Consider the following 22,103-nt stretch of genomic DNA (forward strand, 5'->3'; position numbering starts at 1 on the left):
GGGTGTGGGCATCTGCCTCAGGGCAGACAGCACAGCTGGCCACCCTTCACCCCTATGTGCTGTCTGAACTCTAAGCATAAGCTGTGAGGTGGATAGGGTCCCGCCTGTTCCTCCTCCTCCTCCCTCCAAAAAAGTCACCAGAGTTAGGGGGTGAGTGAGAAGAAGCAAGGCCACCAAAGGAGAGTGTCTTCCCCATAGCTCTGTCTTCAGGGAATCTCTCTTGTGTTTCCAGACCGCTTCTTAGACCCCAACAAAAATAACCCAGAGTGATTGTAAAAATTCCTGAGTTCAAGATCTTCTCTGGCTTTATCTTCAATTCTAAACTCTCCCATCCCATAAAACGGCAGTATTGATGTAAGCCCTGAAAGGGATAGAAAAGTTTTATTTTGGGTTTGTTTGGATGCTGAGGACTAGGACTCAGGACCTCACACATGCTCTGTCCGTCTACCACCAAGCTATACCCCAGCCCTGAGAGATGGGTTTAACAGACAGCAAAGGACCAAGGAAAGCAGAAACAAGGGACAAAATTCTGATTGGTCTTTTCAAAGTCCTGTCTTGTAAAAGAGATCCTTGTAATCCTTATCATTGGGTAAGGATTAAAGCAGAGGGAACCTCATGATCACGCTGCTTGAAACCGACCCATTTTGGGGAAACCTCACTCGTGCGGTACTTTAGCATGAGTGACTCCATATTGAATTTCAGTCTGGCCCAGTGCAGGACTCAGGTTCGATTCCCAGTGCAAAGCAGTGACCCCTTGTCATTTTCCTGTAATAATAGCAGCACGGGGGTTCTCCTCAGACTCAGAAACAGACCCTCCCAGAAAAGTGGCCTGGGAGATTGAAGTCTCATACACTTAACAGGCAAGTTTGGGGAGCATTGCTTTCAGGGGGAGGGTCTCATGCTTGTGTGCACACTGGAAACTTTTAAAGGGCTTGTGGAATCTAAGGTGGGACCCAGGGATTTACATGTCTAGGCTGTTCCCAGGCAAAGATGATGCTGCTGGCCTGGGAGCCAAAGTGGAGAACCACTGCTCTCAGGCTGCCTGGCTCAGCAGTCCTAATGCTCTGATGGACAGGATGGTCTGGTGTGTTGTAGCTGACCTGTGCATTGTGGGATGCTTATCTGGCTTCTGCTTTAGAGATGTCCAGAGTATCCCATCCCCAATCCTGCCCCAGCTATGACAACTGGACCATCATTAGATATTGTACGTGTATCTGAGAGACAAGATCACCTCATAGAGATGCACTGGGCTACCTGAAGGGCTTCGTGCCCCTTTCTCCTCCTCATCCTATCCCAAGTGACATGCTTGCTGCTGTGTGTGACCTAGACCTCAGAAATGTCTCTGTTCCTATGGTCAACAGACCAGCAGCTGTAATGAGCTTGTTAAGAAATGCACACTCGGCCAGGCAGTGGTGGCGCACGCCTTTAATCCCAGCACTCGGGAGGCAGAGTCAGGTGGATCTCTGTGAGTTCAAGGCCAGCCTGGTCTACAGGACAGCCACCAAAATACACAGAGAAACCCTGTCTAAAAAACAAAACAACATAAAACAAATAATAATAATAATAATAATAATAATAATAATAATAAAATAAATGCAGAATCTTTGGCCCAGCGGCGGTGGTGGTACACACCTTTAATCCCAGCACTCGGAAGGCAGAGGCAGGAGGATCTCTGCGAGTCTGAGGCTAGCCTGGTCTACAAAGTAAATGTCAGGACTATTAAGCAGAGAAACCCGAACCCCTGTCTCAAAAAACCATAAGGAAGGGAGGGAGGGAGGGAGGGAGGGAGGGAGGGAGGGAGGGAGGGAGGGAGGGAGGGAGGGAGGGAAGGAAGGAAGGAAGGAAGGAAGGAAGGAAGGAAGGAAGGAAGGAAGGAAGGAAGGGGATAGATGTAGAGTCTCACAGCTAAAGAGGTGGGTCAGTGGCAAGTAGCACTGTCTGCTCTTGCAGAGGTCTCAGGTTCAGTTCCCAGAACCCACATGATGGCTTACAACATCTGTTACTCCAGTTCCAGGGGCTCTGATGCCCTCTTCTGACCTTTGCAGGCCAGGTACACACGTGGAGCAAATGGAAAGCATTCCTACACATAAAATAAATCTAACCTTTTTTTAGAAGAGACAGAAATGCTGACTCTGGGGTTGTGTGTCAAGGGTCTCTGTTCTGGGCACAGGAGATGGAAGGAGAAGCCCTGTGTCAGAAGTAGAGCACTAGCTGGGTCTGCTGGGCTTACACATGCGTCCCAGCATCTTCAATTCCGGAACTGCCAGAGCAGCACTTTCAAACTGTTGGTGACACTTTAAAAAGTTTGGTTTTCTATTTCCTGTGTCCTACCTCAATACAGAAAAAAACAAACAACAACAACAACAACAAAAACTTGGTGGGTGTGGCCTGAGCATCAGGACTTTTAAACTCCCTAGATATTTTGAGAACTCTTATAGAAAGGGTCTGGCTGAATAATTTTAAGTCTGTTTTTCAAGTGGGAAAAGAGAGGTCAGGAGAGGTTAGAAGACCTCTGCCGAAGACACGGGGAAGGTAAAATGTAGAGATAGGGACTGGATAAAAGTTCAGTCAGGAAAGGGCATGCCTTATGACAACCTGAATTCAAGCCTCCAGAATTATAAAAAGCATAAAAAATATATAAAAATGTATACCTTCATTATAAGAAGCTCGGTATGGTAGTCTGGGGGTGGAGGAAGGGCCATCCCTGCACTCTGTGTGCATGCTATGCTGGAGGCTACAGCCTGGGGCCCCGATGGATGTCACCTGGGAAGCGTCAGTGGACATGAAGCTTCTCAAGCCACCCTGGTATTCCCCCAAACTACATGATACCTTGTGATAGGCACGCTGTCTGGCTGCTGTGCCTGGCCGGGTTGTCATCCTCTGTTCTCAGCACCGTTGCTAATACAGTTGCTCCCTCAATGTCCACGGAGGACTGGCTCCAGGATTCCCAAGGATACCAAACTCCGAGGATGCTCAGGCTTCTCGTGTAAAACGATGTGCTGTTTGATATGTTCAGGATCACGGCCGGGTTACATAGAATAACTAATGCAGTGTGACTTTGCAGATTGGCGCTTCATTTCCTCTGGGTGTGGTGACACACACACACACATAATCCCAGCTCTCTGGAGGCTGAGACCAAAAAAAGACCCTTTTGAGCTGGAGTCTAGCCTGGCTACATAGGGAGTTCTAGGCTATGCTGGACTACAAAGTAAGACCCTGTCTAAATAAACAAGTAACAGAAACAATAGAAGAAAACCAGAACGTGCATACATGCTCAATACAGGCATTTTTCTTTTCTTTCTTTCTTTGTTTGTTTGTTTTTTAGTAGCTTTGATTCAAAGTTAGTTGAGTGCATGGGTGGAACCAGCATCAACAGAGGGGGAGGCAGGCTGTATAATGGCAGGTTGACCCAGCAGCGAGCTGTGCCCTGTTCTGACTGCCTCTCCTTCCCTCCACAGTACTCTCCCAGCATGAGGGCCACCTACATGTCCGTGGCGGATGACCACCTGAGACACTACGAGTTCCCATCCTAGCAACTCTCAGGGCACCTGCCTCCTCCTGCCAGCTTGGCTCTCAGCGGATGCAGACCGCAGCTAGGTTTCTGTAACAGAAACTGAAAGTTCCTGGACCAGCAGGCGCCTGTGCCTGCCGAGACACAGTTGGGACTCCTGACCACAGGTGGATACAAGGCCCGTGACTAGACCAGCCTCTCCGGCCAAGCTCTTCATCCTAGAACTCCCCAGGACTTGGCTGCTGTCCCAGAACCAGCTGCCTGGTTCAGCTCCCTTAAGTCCCACCCTCAGCAGATGAGAAATGGCAGTGAGGAGGGGACCACCAGCCTAAGAGCTCTATTCTCTCAAGGTCCTGCCACCGGGCCCCTGCCTCTTGTTAGTGTGGCCCTAAGCCCAGGCCACACACCTTCTAGCTACTCTGTTCTTGGTTCCTAGCAGGTAACAATTGGAGATGTGTTAGAACACATGGTCCAGGAAACACATTCTGGGACCACACAGACTCTGCCTAGACCGGAGAAGGATAGCATTAAGAGTACTTCCCAGAGGGGATTGGTGGCCTCAAGCTGGGCACTGCAGCCTGGCAGCCTTGGGCAGGAGCATGAGAGAAAGCCTGCCACGCTCTGCCCCTAACCTCCACCAGCCACCTCCATTCCAGAGCCAGGTCTCAGCTGCAGGTGGGAACAGTCTCAGGTATGAACAGACACTTTAAAAGCAACTGAGCTCTTGTTCCCAGTATTTTGAAACATTTTGATGATCCAAAGACTCACATCTCCCTCACAGGCACTTCCAAACAGGCTCAGGTCTCACACCTGTTTCTATACTTTGGCTCTCACATAAGCCATTGTACAGAGCTGGAGGAGAGGTTGGGGAGTGGGTTGTGGGCTTTTGTTCTGCTGCAGTCTCATTATACAGCCCTAACTGGCCTTGGCCTCGAACTCACAGAGATCCACCTGCCTCTGCCTCCGGAGTACTGGGATTAAAGGTGTGTGCCACCACACCGGGCCAGAAGCAGATTTTTGGGGGAGTTTTGAGACAGGGTTTCTCTGTGTAGACCAGGCTGGCCTCGAATTTGGAGATCCACCTGCCTCTGCTTCCTGAATGCTGGGATTAAAGCCTTGAGCCACTGTGCGCAGTCCTTTTTTGTGTAATAAAGATTCATGAGACATCATGTCCCAGATGTCTAGAGAAGGATATGTGGGGCCTTGTAAAGAGAGAGACACGTTAACTAAGAAGGCTGTGGGGCCTTCTCTATTCTGAGGAACAGCCATTTTCTGGCTAGGAGAAAATAATGACCCCTCTCCTGCCTGCTGAGGGACCAGGTTAGGCTATTTGGTGCTTCCAGCCTCCTGCCAATCCAGAGTACACTACACACTGAAGCCCTGTGGTCTTGCACATGTAAGTAGGGCCTGGGTGATGGTGTGTGACAGGGCTGTTTCCATATCAGAAGAGCCACATTGTCATCACACTGGCAACTCCCAGCCAAGCCACCAGGCACCAGCCTCACTGTGTTTCATACTAACCTGTGCATACTGTGAGCCCCCTTTCCCATGTCTGTGTCCCGTGCAGACCTTGGGCTGCAACGTCAAGGCATTGCTTCTAATGTTTCCTCCACAGCAGCTGGAGGACTTTTTAATGCATGTATGTTAAACTAAAACGCCTCCGGGTTCTACAGGAGTCAGGTGGGCAATGCGCCTCTGCTTGGTACATGTTCGCCCCCACCTGAGCCAAGAATAAACCACTTCTCTTAAGATGTGCAGTTGACTGGGTCACTTACTTGTTAAGCTTTGGGGACTAGCGAAGGTGCACGTCCCCTCCACAGAGGTCATAGAGGGAGGGTGTACAAGAGACTCCTCCAGCAGCAGTATCAGGTTTCAATGAGAAGTGAGACGGGGAGGGGGGGGGCTATGAGGGGCTGGATAGACAGCTCAGCAGATAAGAGGACTTGCTGCTCTTCCAGAGGATCTGAGTTTGGTTCCCAACACCCACATCAAGCAGTTCATAACCTCCCGTAGCTCCATCTCCAGGAGATCCACTGCCCTCTTTCTGGTCTTTCAGGATAACCACATATATCTGACATACGCACAGAGAGACATATATACACAGAAATAGAAATCAAAAAGCAAGTCTTGGGGTGGTAGAGATGGCTCAGTAGTTAAGAGCACTTGTTGCCTTTGCTGAGGACCTGGGTTCCGTTCCCAGCATCTACATGACAACTCCCAACCATCTGTCATTCCGGTTTCATAGGATCTGATGCCCTCTTCTGGTCTCCATGGGCACCCACACATATTCACATACACGAAGGAAAACACTCATACATAGGTCTCATTATGAAGCCTTGGTTGACTTGGAACTCATTGTGTAGACCAGGCTGGCCTAGAACTCATTGAGACCTGCCTGCCTCCACCTTCCATTTGCTGAGACTAAAAGCTATGTGCCACTATGCTCAGCATAAAAACATTTTTTGTTTTGTTTTGTTTTGAGACAGGGTTTCTCTATGTAGCCTTGACTGTCTCAGAACTCACTCTGTAGACCAGTTAGCCTTGATGACTTCTGCCTCCCAAATGATGGGACTAAAGATATGCACCACCACACCTAACAATAAAATCTTTTTTTTTTTTTTTTTTTTTTTTAAGAAAAAGAGGGGGGCTATGAGTGAATATCTAAAGTCACGGGTGCCTGTGGCCTTTACCTATTTTTTTGTTCTGTTTTGTTCTTGTTTTTTGTTTATTTGGTGGTGGTGGTGGTGGTGATGGTAGTGGTGATGATGGTGTATGTGTGTGGGATTACTTGTGTGTGTGTGTGTGTGTGTGTGTGTGTGTGTGTGTGTGTGTGTGTGTGTGGTGTTGTGTATGTGGGGGGGGGTGTTGTGTGTGTGTATGTATGTGTTGTGTTTTGTGTGGTGTGTGTGTGTGTATGTGTGTGGTGTTGTGTATGTGTGTGGGGGGGTGGTGTTGTGTGTGTGTATGTATGTGTTGTGTTTTGTGTGTGTGTGTGTGTGGTGTGTGTGTGTGTGTGTGTGTGTGTGTGTTACACACATAGGCCAGAGGACAAAGGACATTGGCTCTTCTGCTCTACCACGCCCCTGCCCCCCATCTTATTCCCTTGAGACGGGGTCTCTCACTAGACTGGCAGCCAGAAATCCTCCTGTCTCCCCCACTGCAGGACTGAGGTTACAGGCATGTACCTAGTCACATCCAGCTTTTTAGGTGAGTGCTGGGGATTTGAACTCAGGTCCTCATACTTGCACAGCAAAGCTCTTATCCAGGGAGCCATCTCCTTAACCTCCGCCTGTAGCTCCTCCTACAGAACCAGGGCTAGGCCTCATTTCTACTCTGGGCTTTCTCCAAGGGTCTCTCTGAAGGCCGTCCACTGCTCACCGGGCCGCTAACAGTAAGCAGCCTTTAGTAAGTGCTCACCAGGAGCCAGCAGTTCTCTCTGGTATTGATATTAAGTTTTCATTAACCCTCAGAATAAATCTATAAAACCATTGTTTGAACAGGCGCATCAAGGGTAAGGACCTGGTTGGACTAAGGACAGAACCAGGGTGTCTCACGCGGAGCCTGGACCCTGTGCTGGGTGCCTCTGGGCGGCCATGGGATGGGGCAGTGGTCAGGCAGGAGTTACCCAGACTGTGTTCCTCCACTCGCAGTTCATGGGTCTGTGCTGTGCTCCTGAGCACCTCACCGCCATAGGTTGCTTCTTGGGGCAGGGATGCCTGAACACAGTGTCTCTGGGGCAGCCACCCCACCCCACCCCACCCACCCTTCTAGCTAGGCTCTGGTGCTACCCCACAGGCCAAGTAGCTGCTCATACCCATGTGTAGCTGAGCTTTCAGAACTCCCTGGAACATAACGGAACTCCTGGGTAAGTTACTGTAACCTTTGGGAGTGCTTGAGGGGAGAAGCTGAGAGTCATGTGCGGATGACCTCAGCAGCTCAGGAGGTCACATGGTCTTGTGGCTTTTCCTGTGCTCCGCTTACCCTAGGGAACCCACAGCCTTGGGGAGATGAGTAAGAACAGTGTGGGAACTCCCATAACCACTTTGATTTTTGGAGAAAACTGGCTCAGCACCCAGGTGACGTGGGCTGTGGGGGCTTTTATGGTCTCTGAAAACTAGATGAAACTTGAGTAGCAGAAGGCCTATAAGAAGTAGGAAGGTCAGGATTGGAGAGATGGCTCCAAGGTTAAGAGCACTGGCTGCTCTTCCAGAAGACCTGGGTTCAAGTCCCATCACCTACAAGGTAGATCACAACTGTCTTGTAACTCCAGTTCCAGGAGGTCCAACGCCCTCTTCTGGCCTCCGTGGGCACTGCATGCACATAGTGCACAAACAGAAATGCAATCAGTACACCCATACACGTAAATAAAATAAACTCAAAACTCTAGTTCTTTTATTTAAAAAAAAAAAAAATAGGAAGGTGACTCTGAGTCCGCAAGCCCCTGCAGGGGTGAGCAGGTCAGCACTGTGTCACCTCTCTTTTCTGAGGAAGAACCACACGCTGGCTGCACATCAAGGGAAAGTGGTGTGGTGTTGAGAGGTCACTGTGTCACTGCCCACTGCTGGGCTCATCTGACTGTCATCTGGCTGTGACATGACTGCAGGCCCGGAGCCAGCTGTGGGAAAAGGACTGTTATTTAGCCTGCTCCCTGGGGAAAAGTAGGACTCCATAGAGGCCCTCAGTGAGCACAGGCTTCCTTGGGAACAGATGTAATACCCTGATGCTTTGCTCTACTCCCACAGGCCCCCAGTGCTTCAGATTGAACCCAGGGCCTTGCTCATGCCAGGTGACTGCTCTACCACTGGGCTACACTCCCGATTCAGCACTACCTCTTATCTCCATACAGTGCTCAAGAGGCCAGCCATGTTCACTGCCCAATACACTCAGATAAGAAGAACTGTGTAGTTGGAAGATTTCCTGTGTCCACAAATCTCTCCCATTGTGTCCCCCAAGTAAACACACAGAGGCTTATATATTAATTAAAACTGCATGGCCATGGCTCAAGTCTTTTGCTAGCTAGCTCTTATATCTTAAATTAGCCCATAACTATTAATCTACATATCGCCACATGTTCCGTGGCTTTACCTGCGTCCCATTACATGGGCATCTTGTTGGCGTCTCTCCCCGCCTTCTTCCTGTCTCTCTCTCTTTGAATTTCCCGCTTGCCTCTAAGCTGCCTTGCCATAGGCCAAAGGGCTTTATTTATCAACCAGTCAGAGCAACACATATTCTCAGCGTTCAGAAAGACATTCCCCATCAGAACTGTCCTTACCAGCCCCCATGAGAACTTTGGTTTGTGCCTCCTAACCCACAAAGCCTAAACATCTGATATCCCCTTACTCTCTCTGAGTTCAAGGGTAGCAGAGGTGTCTGGGAAGTCAAGGTCACGGTCCTGGGAAGGAGTTTACAAATGATCATGTAACAGAACCAGCTCAAATTGCTTAGCTATGGGTTTGTGGGCAAAACTCCCATGATCTTGAGCTTCCTGTTTTAGTTCAGTGTGTGTGTGTGTGTGTGTGTGTTTTATGTGTTTTGTTTGGTGGTTTTGCTTTGAGATGAGGTTTCACTATATAGTCCTGGCTAACCTGGAACTCACCATGTAGACCAGGCTAGCCTGGAAAGCAGAAACCTGTCTGCTTCCACATCAGGAGTGCTGGGATCAAAAGGCACCCAACTTGATCTAGTTTTGTTTGTTGTTTGTTTTGATACTGTTTCATATAGCCCAGGCTGGCCTCAAACTTAGTATGTAAGGTTGATCTTGAACTTCTGATTCTCTTGCTTCCAGCTCAAAAGCATAGCTATTATGTTTCCACTCAATTTTAAAATTAGAAAAACAGGAAACAAAACAACAACAACAAAGATGAAAGCAGAAGGTATTGGGGAATAGATCACATCAAAGCACATTTTATACATATGTGCATATATGTATGTATAATGAAAGCCTTATCCTGTACTATTAATGTACACTCATAAAAAAAATCACTAACTAATCTTTCTGTAGAAGAGTTCTAAGGCCTGGTGTGGTGGAGCTTGTACTTATAATACTTAGGAGGCAGAGGCAGGAGGATCAGAAGTTCAAAGCCAGCCTGAGTTACATGAGACCCTGTCCTAAAAAAATGAAAACGGGCTTGGGTTGGCGGGGGTGGAGAAAGCCAGTGGTGTTATGGACTAGGGACCCACCTGACTTTCCAGGGCAGGGGCTGATCTAAGCAGGAACTTCTGTGGCCAGTTTCACTGTGATTGGGTGGAAATCTGAGAAGCTGAGAAAAAAAAAGAAAAGAAAAGAAAAGAAAAACCAGGACGTTATGAATACTCCTAATTATATGACCTCATGCTGGCCTCCCATGGTGACTGAACTGGACCCTGCCAAGAGCTTAAGAGCTAAGAGCAAGTGAGGAAGAGGGGGAGCCAGCGAGCGAGGTAACCCTTTCCAGTGTTGGTTGGCTTTACACAGGTCTGAGTGAGGGTAGGGTAGGGTAGGGTGGTGTGGGATGGGGAGCCAGGAACAAAATCATTGTCATAATAAAAATGACTGCCATTTCCTCTCCAAATTCCCCCTCCCCCTTTTCTTATCTGCACCCCACCCCCGCTTCCCTGCCCACAGTCGTCAGAGAGGCCCCAGCTTGCAATCCCAGCCAGCCACGTTGCTCCATCCTGGAAGCGATCAGCTTACTCCTCTGGTTCGGACTTGCCCCACCCCCACTCCCGGAGTCCTTCCCCTGCAACTCAAAACCACTTTCTAGGGCCCAGTTCCAACTCCATATCCCACATCTTGGTGACTCATGCTTTGCCTGGCTTCATCCAAATCTCCAGTGCCCACGCCTGGCCTCAGGTTCACCTCATTCTCTGTAGCCTGTAGCAGCAAGCATGTGCTGGCCGGGCCGCAATGTGGGCTGGACGCTCTGTGTCTGATCTTCCCATTACCCTGAAGAACTGTCACTGTTCTCCTACTGTGAAGATGTAGAAAGTTTAGTCCCAGAAATGGAAACTAAGGCTGGGGATGCAGTTCAGTGGTAGGGCTCCAGCCTATCAGATGCAAGGAACGGTTCGATCCCAATACTGAAGGAATGTCTTAAGCCGCTGTTGGATTGCTGCGAAAAGACACCATGACCAAGGCAACTCTTATAAAAGAAAGCTTTTAATTGGGGATTTGCTTATATAATTTCAGAGGGTTAGTCCATAATCATCACAGCAGGAGACATGGTTGCATGCAGACAGGTATGATCCTGGAGAAGTAGCTGAGAGCAACTACATTCTGATCCATAGGCAGCAGGAAGGGAGAGACACTGGGCCTGGTGTGGGCTTTTGAAACCTCCAGGCCCACCTCCCACCCCCCACCCCCAGTGACACACCTCCAACAAGGCCACACCCCCTAATCTTTTCCAGACAGCTTGCCCAACTTCGGACTAAGCGTGCATATCTATGAGCCTGTGGGGACCAATCTCATTTAAGCCATGGGGGGACGATACAACTTGCTAAAAATAACGTGATAAATAAATGAACAATATAGGATCTCCAGCTCCAAATGCTCTTAGGGTCTTCTGGGAAGCTGTCTGGGATTCTCTAGTTTTCTTTCTCTTTAAAAATCACAGTGTGTGTGTGTGTGTGTGTGTGTGTGTGTGTGTGTGTGTGTGTGCGTGCGTGTGTTCATGTGCCATACATAGCACAAGTATGGAGGTCAGAGGACAGTTGGGAAGTCAGTTCTCCCCTTCACATGTGTGTCCAGGGGCTCAAACCCAGGTCATCAGAAGTGGTGACAATCCCTTTTCCCCACTGAGCATCTCATCAGTCCTACATATAGGACTAAACTTCCCTTCTTTAATTTTTTAATTACTGACTTATTATTACTGTGGGTGTGCACCAGGCAGGTGTAGGAGGTCAGAGGACAACTTTGTGGAATCCGTTCTTTTTCCACTTTGACGTGGGTTCTAGGGTTTGACCTCACTTTGTCGGGTTTGGGAGGCGAGTGCCTGTTGCTCACTTAGCCATCTTGCCAGCCCTTGGTATGGTTTTCTAATCCTTCCTGTATTTTCTCACTTCATTGCCTTGAGCTCATGAGAAAAACGTCTCTCGCTGTGTCATTCATCATCCATCAGCTCTTTCATTCATGCAATGAAACCGTGTTTACAATGTGCCAACTACACAGCTAAGCCATGCATGCATTCAGCCTGACCCTCAAGGAATTTCCATTCTGGGGATGTATTCAGAAGGGTGGGGGTGCAGGGGATATGGCAGCAGAACAGACGGGGTCATTGCAGCAAACAGTGACAAATCAGACAAGATCAGAACTGAACAGAGCAGGCTTTCACTAACCCAGGCGCAGGCCTTCCCACGCACTGGTCGCTTTGCTTGCGTTTTCAAGGGACTTCGCCGGGTGCAGCCTTGGGTAAGCGTTTTGGCCAAGCCCTTATGACCACTAGCTGCATTTAAAAGTTGGCTAACTTTCCTCCACCTCTTCCGTAGACCTCCTCCAGAAAAGGGAGGAAAGAAGAAGGGCTTTGCTTCCGACCAGGGGGACCTATGTCACGTGCTCCAGATCGCCTTTCGAACCGTCCGTGTCTCGGCCCGGCTGGGGTTGCTAGGCAACCGGTAAACTCCACAGCTCCCAGCCGTTTGAGCTGCGCTGGAGCCGGGACGTGTCTTGGGCGCTTCCCGGGCGCAGTGTAGCAGGAGAAACTGAGCCCAAATAAGGGACTGGAGCCCAGGAGGACGTCCAAGCCTGAAAGGAAACCTGACGAGAGGAGGAAAGAGCCCCAGAGGGTAATAATCACTAACAGTGCAAGAAACCTAGGAGATTCCTTCTAGGAGAATTGGGTGCTGGAATCAGGACCAGCGCTCCCTAGCGCTCTTCCGGCCGCATCAATCCTCGCTGCCCGGAATATTCTCCAAGTTCTAGGACCTCTACAACCCCCAAGCACCTTGCCTTCTGCATCACTACCCCACCAGGCTCTGACCCTGACCGTGTCCCGAAGTGGGCGGGACTTCTTTCGGGCTTTCAGGTGACTGAAGCAAACGTTCCCCCGGGGAGGATGGGGCTGTTAAGAGAGCTTTCAATTAAGAGAAGGGAGTGGGAGAGGGAAGGGCACACGCCTATGATCCCTGCACTCGGGAGGCAGATGCAGGAGGATTGCCGAGAGTCCGAGGCCAGCCTAGACTACTCATTAGGTTCCAGGCCATCTGGACTAAGAATGGAGGGACGGCTCAGCAGTTAATAGGGAGCACTGCCCTTGCAGAAGACCAGAGTTTGGTTCAGGTGACTCACAGCCGCTGTAACTCCAGCTCCAGGGCATCTGACGCTTCTGGTCTCCACCTCACTGCACTTGTGTGCACATACCCACATGCAGACATACCCACACACACCACACATGTTTACATTTAAAAATAAAGCCAATTTAAGAAAAGTGAGGTGGGGGGAGTAATTGTGGGAGATCACAAGAGTACTGTGATCTGGGTACAGACGCTGTATGTAAATGCATCCTTTTGTTTGCCCCTCGGTTTGAGAGCTGGTCTTACCATGCCCATTAGGATCCTGAAACACTAACCTAGTCCAGAAGGTTCTCAAAGCCATGGGAAGGATGCAAGGAACCCTCCCTCTGAGTTCCTCCCTCAAGCAAGGCTCCTCAGTTCCAGGCACACAGATGAGCTGCCCCCAGGGACAAAGGCTGGCTGGCCCTCCTCCTGGCCTCTTTCCGGCATTGACACCCCTGCTTCCTGCCATTCCCAGGGCTTCCCTCCCAGCTGAGTGCCATGCTTTCTGTTAAACCACAAGGGTTCTCTCTAGGAATGACTTTGCTCATCATCCTCATATGACCCACCAGGATACAGGAAGTGGTCACATGTTTTGGTGCTTGGACAGGGTTATGGAGGTTCCTTGTGGCTCTGGGTTTGAGATTTGTGGGGGCTGGGTGTAGCAAGGTGGTAGAGCACCGCTATGTGTGAGGTTCTAGAGTCTGTATTTAGCAGAGTGTGTGTGGAGGGGGAGATTGCGGTTCTTCATGCTTCTGGGTCTCTAGAATAGAGGCAATCTTCCCCTGACACTTCTAGGCAACAATACTACTCTTGGTCCCCTGTGCTACACACACGGCCCTTGCAGACACTCTGCTCAGACCCTGGGGGAGCCCCACCCTGCAGCACTCGTCTCCCAAAAGAGGGGAAAGACTGTTGTGACACCCTTGGATGGCCTTGTCACTTATCTTTGCACATGCTAGCTTGTGAGAAAAGCCTGCACTGCTGGGTCCTTGAATGTGCTATCTTCCTGTCACCAGGCTAGCCTTTAAATGTCCCCTCTGTCTGCCTCCAGACAATGCCTCCGTTCTCCATGCGGGCTTGGCCTTGGGAAACACCAAGGAAGAGAGCAAAGCTCTTAGAATCTGATCCGGGGTGAAGAGGCTGGGTTTTTTTTTCTCCCTTCCCAGAATTTTCCCATTCTCTTAAGTATCCTTGTGTCGCCCTAGGAGTCAGCTGTGCCACAGCAATTGGAGATGGAGAGAGACAGCCCCTGATTGCCTGAATCCAGCTGCCGGGTCTGGGAGGCACGGGTGCTTTTCATGATTGGTGGAAGACAGAGGATTTAATTGACTTTTCATCCTTTTCCCCAAGGCTTCCATTTCATCCACACAGAATGAAGACGGCGGGGCACCCGATGCAGACTTGCTGCCTTGCCCACCCCTCTGCCCTCTGAGCCATCGCTCCACCCGCAGAAGGGAGACTTTCCAAACTACTTTCTCCAAGAGTATAGTTTGTGTTGGCATTGGGGGTGGTTTGAAGCATGCTTTTATTGTTTTTGAGACAGGGTCTCATGCTCCATCCGGCCTTGAACTATGAGGCTAGCCTTGAACTCATGATTCTTCTGCCTTTACATCCCAAGTACTGGGATTACAGGCATGTGTCACCATGCCTAGCAGGTCATGCTGCCTTCAAGGAGCAATATATGGATGCCAAGAGACTGGGGAGTTAACCCCACCCCCACCCCCATCTTCTCACTCACTCCCTGCTCCAGTTGTTCCCGTCCACTCTGGTATCTGCTTCTAGATGGACATGCCCAGCTCTTAGCCTCTCAGTTTCCAGGACTCAGTAGCCAGGCAGAGCCATGGGTCTGACTTCTTATAGTCATGGAGCCTTATAGTTTCTGCTCTTACATTTAGGTCCACACAGCCCATTTCAAGTCCATTTTTGTCTATGGTGTGAGGTATGGCGCTTTCTGATCTTTGGCTTGGGAACATCCAGTTGTCCCAACATCATCTGCTGAAAGACCATTCCCTCCCTGTTACATCCCTTGATGGTCCGTCAGAGATCAGCTGACCATAAACACGAAGGTTTATTCCTGAGCTTTCAGTCTGTCTCATCGGTCATGTGTCTCTTTGCATCAGGACATCGCTGCCTTCTTGTGGTTGGATTGATTGATTGATTGGTTGACTGGTTTTAAAAAGTGTTTTAAGTCTCACTGTGTAGCCTTGACTGGCCTGACACACATTCTGTAGACCAGGCTGGCCTAGAACTTGCAGTGATCCCCCTGCCTCTGCATCTTCAGTGCTGAGATTATAGACATAACACCATGTCTAGTGCATAATTAGGTTTGATTGTCTGTCTCCCCTTCCCCTCCCCTCTCTCCTCTCTTTCTTCTCTCTCCTCTGTATGTGTGTCTTTGAGATAGGATCTTTTAATTTTTAAAAACATTGTTTTAAAGATTTTAAAATGTTTATCTTATGTATATGTTTTGCCTGCATGTGTGCCTGGTGCCCTCGGAGGCCAGAGCATGACATCAGATCTCCTGGAACTGGAGTTACAGATGGTTGAGAGCTGCCATGTGGGTGCTGGGACTCAAACCCTGGTCCTCTGAAAGAGCAGCCAGTTCTCTTTACCACTGAGCCATCTCTCCAGCCTCTGGGAAAGTTTAATTTTGTTTGTTTGTTTGTTTGTTTTTTGAGACAGGGTTTCTCTGTGTAGCTTTATGCCTTTCCTGGAACTCACTCTATAGCCCAAGCTAGCCTCAAACTCATGGAGATCCACCTGGCTCTGCCTCCTGAGTGCTGGGATCAAAGGCGTGCGCCACCACTGCCAGGCTGAAAGTTTGATTTTTATGTATGCGTATGTATGTGTGCTTGCCCTCTTGTCTGTCTGTATTGTGATATGCAAGTACTGGGAACCACACTCCAGGCCTCTGTAGAGCAGTCAGCGAGTGCTGTTAACCACACAGCCATCCCTTCAGCACCAGACAGAGTCTGACATAGCTCAAACTGAAGTTCAGAGTCCACAGTATAATGCCCCAGATGACCAGATGACCAGCCACCGTACTCAGCCTCCTAATGCACAGGGTCAGAAGTTCCCTTTGTGCGGAGTGGAGGACGGTTGGCATCGTCTTTCTGTATTCTCAGGACTTTGATAAGGAGGCCTTCCCTCACACTCTGTTTGTGTGCCAGCCCCTCTACAGCCCCTTTGCAGCTGCAGGTCAGCCCTGGAAAGACTGAGTGACCCAGCCAAGGACACACTGCTGGTGAAGGCAGGGCCAGAACTCCAGGGTCTTACCAGCCTTCCTTATAATTATTATTATTTTTTAATTTAGAGTGAGTGTGTGCATGTGCATGTGCTTGTGCAAGCCACCATGCACACGTGGAGATCAGAAACAACATGTTGGAGATAGTCCTCCTCTTCCACCATGGGCTCCGGGGATTGAACCCGGGTCCTGAGGCTTGTGCCACAGACACCTTTACCTGCTGAGCCATCTCGCTGGCCCCAATTCTTGATTCTCGTGGCTAAGGAGCACCAATCAGTGACTGTCTAGTTCTGCTTGTTGAAGAAGCCGCCTGGCTTTTTGTCCCTTCTCAAAGTGGCTCACAGATGCACATAGAGCAATGCAGAAGGCAGAGATTCCCTCTGCGGCCACCAGAGGAGGTGTAGAGCCTGGGAACCTGGCACTCTGGCTAGGATGAGCCTTTTTGAACAGTTGTGGGTGTGGCTGGGGGTTCTTAAGAGATTCAGGTTTCTCTAATCTGTGCACCCTGTGGTTCAAATCTCAAGTGTGGTGGTGGGTTTAGCTCAAAGTCATGGTCACCAATATTGCTTCCTGCCTCCCAGCAAGTGTATTGATTCAGTAGAGAGTGTGTAATTTTGTGGGTAAGAACTCTGAAGTCAGGCAGACCACCTGGGCTACTTGTCAGTGATGTGGCCCCAGGAAAGTCACCTAAAGGTACTAATGTTCAAGTGAAATGGTGATTTCATTGCTCACCTCAGAGGACAAGGGCAAGAACCAAACAATGGCATTTATACTTAGCATACGGTCGGCACTCAGATGAATTGTTATTCTTGTTGTTTTGTCTTGGTTTATTTTGTTTCTTTAAAGATTTTGTTTTTTCTGGGCATGGTGGCTCATGCCTTTAACCTCAGTATTCAGGATACAGAAGCCAGTGAATCTCCAGGTTTAAAGGCAGCTTGGTCTACATGGTTAGTTCCAGGCCAGACAGACCCTGTTTCAAATAAGATGTATTTAGCTCTGTGTGTGTGAGAGAGAAAAGTGTGGGAGAAGGAGGGATTGGCATTTACACACATGCTGACAGTGGCCAGAAGGTGGCCCTGGATCTCCTGGAGCTAGAGTTACAAACTCCAGTCCTCTGGTAAGAGGAGCAAGTACTTTTAACCAATGAGTCATCTCTCCAGGCCCCTTTTAGACAAGGTCTTACTATGTATCACAGGCTGCTTTTGAAGCATGGGCTGGCCTTGAACTCCTGCTTCGTCTTCCCAGGGCTGGGAGCACAAGTGTGAAGCATCATACTTGGTTTCAGAGGAGAGATTTTTGGCTTTGGTTTTGTTTGTTTGTTTTGCTTCTATGTTTTTTTTTTTTTTGGTTTTTTTTTTTTTTTTTTTTGGTTTTTCGAGACAGGGTTTCTCTGTGTAGCCTTGCGCCTTTCCTGGATCTCGCTCTGTAGACCAGGCTGGCCTCGAACTCACAAAGATCCGCCTGCCTCTGCCTCCCGAGTGCTGGGATTAAAGGCGTGTACTACCACCGCCCGGCCCTATGTTTTGTATTTTGAGACAGGGTCTCATGTAGCTCAGACTGCCTTTGAACTTGCTATGTAGCCTAGGATGATTCTAAAGTCTTACCCTCCTGCCTCGACCTTCAAAGTGCCCTGGTGAATGGAATTATTTGTAGAAGAGTGTGTGTGTGTGTGTGTGTGTGTGTGTGTGTGTGTGTGTGTGTGTGTGTGTGTGTGTGTTGGGGGTTGCCTGCATCCTGTGTGTGTATCTGTGCACAATGTGTGTACACGACCCAGGCAGGCCAGAAGAGGGCGATGTCGGGTCCCCTGGGGCCGGAGTCAGAGGTGCTTGTGAGCAGCTGTGTGGGGGCAGGAATGGACCCCAGGGTCCTCGGGAAGAGCAGCCAGTACTCTTAACCACTGAGCAATCTCTCTAGGCCCTAAATTATTTTTTTTAAAAATACAGGTGTAGCTTCTGGAGAGATCCCCTAGGATTCCCTAACCTGGTTCCCTGCAAACCAGATGCAAAACGCGGCCCTGCCTCCAGTGGGACCTGAGGAGATGAGCGGTGTCGGTGTCTGGGTGGGTGGGACCCCGTGGGTGGGACCCCTCACCAGTCTCAGACTCTCCTCTATCCTGCTGCAGCGGTCGTAGCCGTCGCCATGGAGATCGTCTACGTGTACGTCAAGAAGCGCAGCGAGTTTGGGAAACAGTGCAACTTCTCAGACCGCCAGGCGGAGCTGAACATCGACATCCCGCCCAACCCTGAGCTGTCCACACTGTATGTGGAGCGGAACCCAGTGGACACGGGCATCCAGTGCTCGGCCAGTATGTCAGAACACGAGGTGAGTTCCTACCCTGGAGACCCAGGGTGGTCAGTGGGGAAACTGGCCTACCTGGAAACTAGGCAGAGTGGACGAGAGCTGGTGCTGGAGGTGTATGGACAGAGGAACCCCAAGACTCACCCCTGTGCCAGGATCAGGAGTAGATAACACCAACTCTTCTTGGGCCAGAGCAGGTGGGTCCACGGAGTGCACACGGCAAGCCCACGCTCTGAACTGCTGTTGATGCACAGTCTCTGTGATGTTGAAGGATGGATAATTAATCACTGTTAATATGATATCTCCCAGGATGAGTGGGTGGATTCCAGGGCTCGGTCACCTCCAGATATGGCTGTGAATGTGACGCAATGCAAGCTGGCAAATCTACTTAAAAGCATTATGATAATTTTTTGTATGTGTGATTTTTTTTTTTAAGTCTGTAGCAGAGGGGTTGTGTACACCCAGCTTGGCCTTGAACTTGCCAAGACAAGAATGACCTTGAGTTTCTGATCCTCCTGCCTCCATCTCACAAATCTGATATTTTGTTTGTTTGTTTTTTGAGACAGAGTTTCTCTATGTATTAGCCTTGGCTATCCTAGAACTCACTCTGTAGACCAGGCTGGCCTTGAACTCACAGAAATCCACCTGCCTCTGCCTCCCTGAGTGCTGAGATTAAAGGCGTGGGCCACCACCGGCCCGGCCACATGTCTGATTTTTAAAGATTACACCTATTTCCTCTGTCCAGAAATGTTCCTCCCAATGCTTCTGAGGTCTCAGAAGTGTCACTGGAGTCATTCTGGGCATTTGACCCTTCTGAGAGAACTACCCAGAGGGGCTTGAGAAAAAGGAAGTGTTACCTAGAAAATTCCCACTGTGTCCCTGTGAAGTGAGGGATCAAACTCCGATTCTGTCAGCCACACTGAGAATCATGCGGAATGAGCTAACCCATCTCATCCTGCCCAGGGTCAATCAGTGAAAGTATCACTTGATTTGGCCCAAACACCTTCACCATCTTGTGGGCATGAGTGACCTTGGTGACTCACATGAATGAGCTTCCTGCTTTTTCAACCTAATTACTGCTTCTGGACCCAGGATGATGGTGCTCTTGGCACAGCACACCCCTCAGGGCTTTACAGTTGTAGCCCTGCGCTTCAGAGCATCTCACTCTAGGAGAGCCGGCTTAAAGGAAAGGAGATGGAGCAAACAGTTCATGGGCATGGGGATTCCTTCCCCGAAAGATAGTGAAAAGCTTTGGAACTACAGAGAGGTGATGGCTGCACCACACTTTCCAGAGATGTAGCTCACTTGGTAAAGTTCTTGCCTAACATACGTAGAGAGCCCTGAGTTCCATCCCAAATATATAAAGTCAAGTGTAAGCCAGGCGTGGTGATGCATGTCTTTAATCTCAGCACTCAGAAGGCAGAGGCAGGCGATTCTGAGTCCAAGGCCAACTTGACCGACACATAGCGAGTTCCAGGCCAGCTAGGGTTACATAGTGAGACCCTGTCTCAAAAATAAAATAAAAATAAAACCAAGTGTGGCAGTACATGCTTGTAATCCAGCACCCTGGAAACAGAGGCAGGAGGATCAAAAGTTCAAAGTCATACTCAAGCTACATAGTAAGTGTGAGGCCCACCTGGGCTACATGAGACCCTGTCTCAAATATAAAATGAATGAATGAATGAAGGCAACTTTAGCTGGGAAAACTGTCCTGCCAGCTCCACAGAATGCACCAGGCAAGCCCACATTCTTAGTTGCTGTTGATCTGCACTCTCTGAAGCTAAAGGATAGAGGACCAATCACTGTTACTATATATCCCAGGATGAGTGGATGTGCTCCCGAGCCTATTCAAGATAAAGATGGGCTGGGTGGTAGTGGTGGCACATATTTTTAGTCCCAGCACTCAGGAGGCAGAGACAGGCAGATCTCTGTGAGTTCAAGGCCAGCTTGTCCTACAGAGCAAGTTCCAGGCCAGGCTCCAAAGCTACACAGAGAAATCCTGTCTCAGGGGGGAAAAAAAAGATGAAGATGGAACTGGGTTTTCCATGACCTCCATTGCCCCCTGCAAAGGTAGTGCTGCTGAGGCCACTTGTCACCTGAGGACCAGAGAGGGCCTCACTTGGTGGCTTTGGTCAGGGCACCCCTTCCTCAGTATCCCCTTAAGAGCTCGGGGTCCTGGGCCCCCAGGATCTGAGTTTGCAGAAGTGGCTGAATGCTTAGACCTGTGACATCCCATCTGTGGTTCTCTGTTTAGGCCAACACAGAGCGATTTGAGATGGAGAGCTGCGGGGTCAACCATGTCGAGGGGGGCTGGCCCAAGGATGTGAACCCCCAGGAGCTGGAGCAGACCATCCGCTTCCGGAAGAAAGTGGAGAAAGATGAGAACTACATCAATGCCGTCATGCAGCTGGGCTCGGTTAGGCTTCCCCCCAGCTCCAGCTGTTCGACACCAGTTCCCGCAGCTTGGACGGTGCCCAGGCTGTGCCGAGCCCCAAGTAGGCTTCTGTGGCCTTCCAGCCAGGGAAGGGGGACCTCACTGCTGGCTATAAAGGCCTCTAGCCAGACAGGTTTAAGAATGAAAGAAGAGGGCTGGCAAGATGGCTCGGTGGGTAAAGGCCTTTGTCACCAAGGCTGATCACTTGAGTTGGGGCCCTGGACCCCACATGATAGCTGGAGAGAACTCATTCCTGTAAAGTATCCTCTGACCTCCACACATGTGCAATGGTGAGCACATCCCCCCATAAAAACACAGGCACACATGCAATAATAGTAATTAAATAAATAAGATGCAGGGAGACCCTTGGCAAAGGGTACCCCAAAAGAGCTTGTCAATCAGTCAGTAATGCTCACTCATGCACAGAACTGAATTTTAAGTCTCTGCCAGACACAGCAGAAACTGCAAACTGAATCTCACATGTCTCCTGTCCCCAAAGAGTCTGTAATTCATTCTGAGAGTCCAAGACAGACAGACAGATTTTGCCAGATACCATTAAAAGAAACTCTGTCGGAGACATGGGCTTGCCCATTTGCTCCATAAGGAGTGAATTTCCTGCTGAAGGAATCAAAGAAGGCTCCTGGAAGGGTGTCGGGCTTGGGCTAGACCTTGCTGAACATCAGAAATGACAGGGAGGACCTTTGGGGTAGTTTGTCCTTGACATAAGTGCCATGTGAGCCATGCTTGTATGCCTGTGTCCCCAAGAACCAACTGTAATTCTTTGGAGGTGATGCTTCCCCCACGGAACAAGGGCAGGGACCACTCCGTGTTTTTTGTCCTTCTCAGGCTGCAGGATAGCCCTGCTTGGCTAGAACAGAGCTCTCTTCACCCCTAAGATCTCCGGGTGTCTCCACAGATCATGGAACACTGCATCAAACAGAACAATGCCATCGACATCTACGAGGAGTATTTTGATGACGAGGACGGTGTGGAGGTGACCGAGGAGGCACCGTCAGCCAAGACCATCAATGTCTTCAGGTAGCTTCAGAGGGAGAGTGCCAGGTCCCCTAGAGCTGGAGTGACAGGTGACCTGCTCATAGGAGGATGCTGGGAACCAACTCGGGCTCTCTACAGGAATCTGATACCCTCTCTGGCCTACACAGGCACCAGGCACACATGTGAGGCACATATGTACATGCAGGGAAAACACTGATATACGTACAATAAATAACTAGTTTAAAAAGTCATTGCTCTTAGCGAAATTGAGTAGGAGGCAGAGAGCTCTCACGTCCCTCCCACCCTGACCGCACAGCAAACCTCTCTATCAAGCCAGTGTGGCGTTTCACACACCTGTAGTCCTGGCACTC

The 22,103-nt window shown here is 49.6% G+C and overlaps 2 protein-coding genes across 6 annotated transcripts in view; both read left to right on the plus strand.

Annotated features, from left to right (window-relative positions):
* Ttyh2 (tweety family member 2) overlaps window positions 1-5,260 on the plus strand; it is a 44,681-nt gene extending 39,421 nt beyond the window's left edge. For both annotated transcript variants that reach the window (XM_006970435.4, XM_076543674.1), the window contains one exon: window positions 3,459-5,260. In XM_006970435.4, the coding sequence (XP_006970497.1) occupies window positions 3,459-3,533 (75 nt within the window). In that variant the 3' untranslated portion in view covers window positions 3,534-5,260. The remainder of the gene's footprint in view (window positions 1-3,458) is intronic.
* A 6,714-nt stretch (window positions 5,261-11,974) lies between these two features.
* Dnai2 (dynein axonemal intermediate chain 2) overlaps window positions 11,975-22,103 on the plus strand; it is a 33,943-nt gene continuing 23,814 nt past the window's right edge. Inside the window, exons 1-4 of one of the 4 annotated variants that reach the window (XM_006970640.4) lie at window positions 11,975-12,510; window positions 18,127-18,326; window positions 20,557-20,718; window positions 21,653-21,774. In XM_006970640.4, the coding sequence (XP_006970702.1) occupies window positions 18,144-18,326; window positions 20,557-20,718; window positions 21,653-21,774 (467 nt within the window). In that variant the 5' untranslated portion in view covers window positions 11,975-12,510; window positions 18,127-18,143. The remainder of the gene's footprint in view (window positions 12,511-18,126; window positions 18,327-20,556; window positions 20,719-21,652; window positions 21,775-22,103) is intronic. The other 3 variants (XM_076543676.1, XM_015993630.3, XM_042283064.2) reach the window with 3 other exon arrangements.

Source organism: Peromyscus maniculatus, chromosome 8 (genome assembly GCF_049852395.1).
Source record: "Peromyscus maniculatus bairdii isolate BWxNUB_F1_BW_parent chromosome 8, HU_Pman_BW_mat_3.1, whole genome shotgun sequence".
NCBI lineage: Eukaryota > Metazoa > Chordata > Mammalia > Rodentia > Cricetidae > Peromyscus > Peromyscus maniculatus.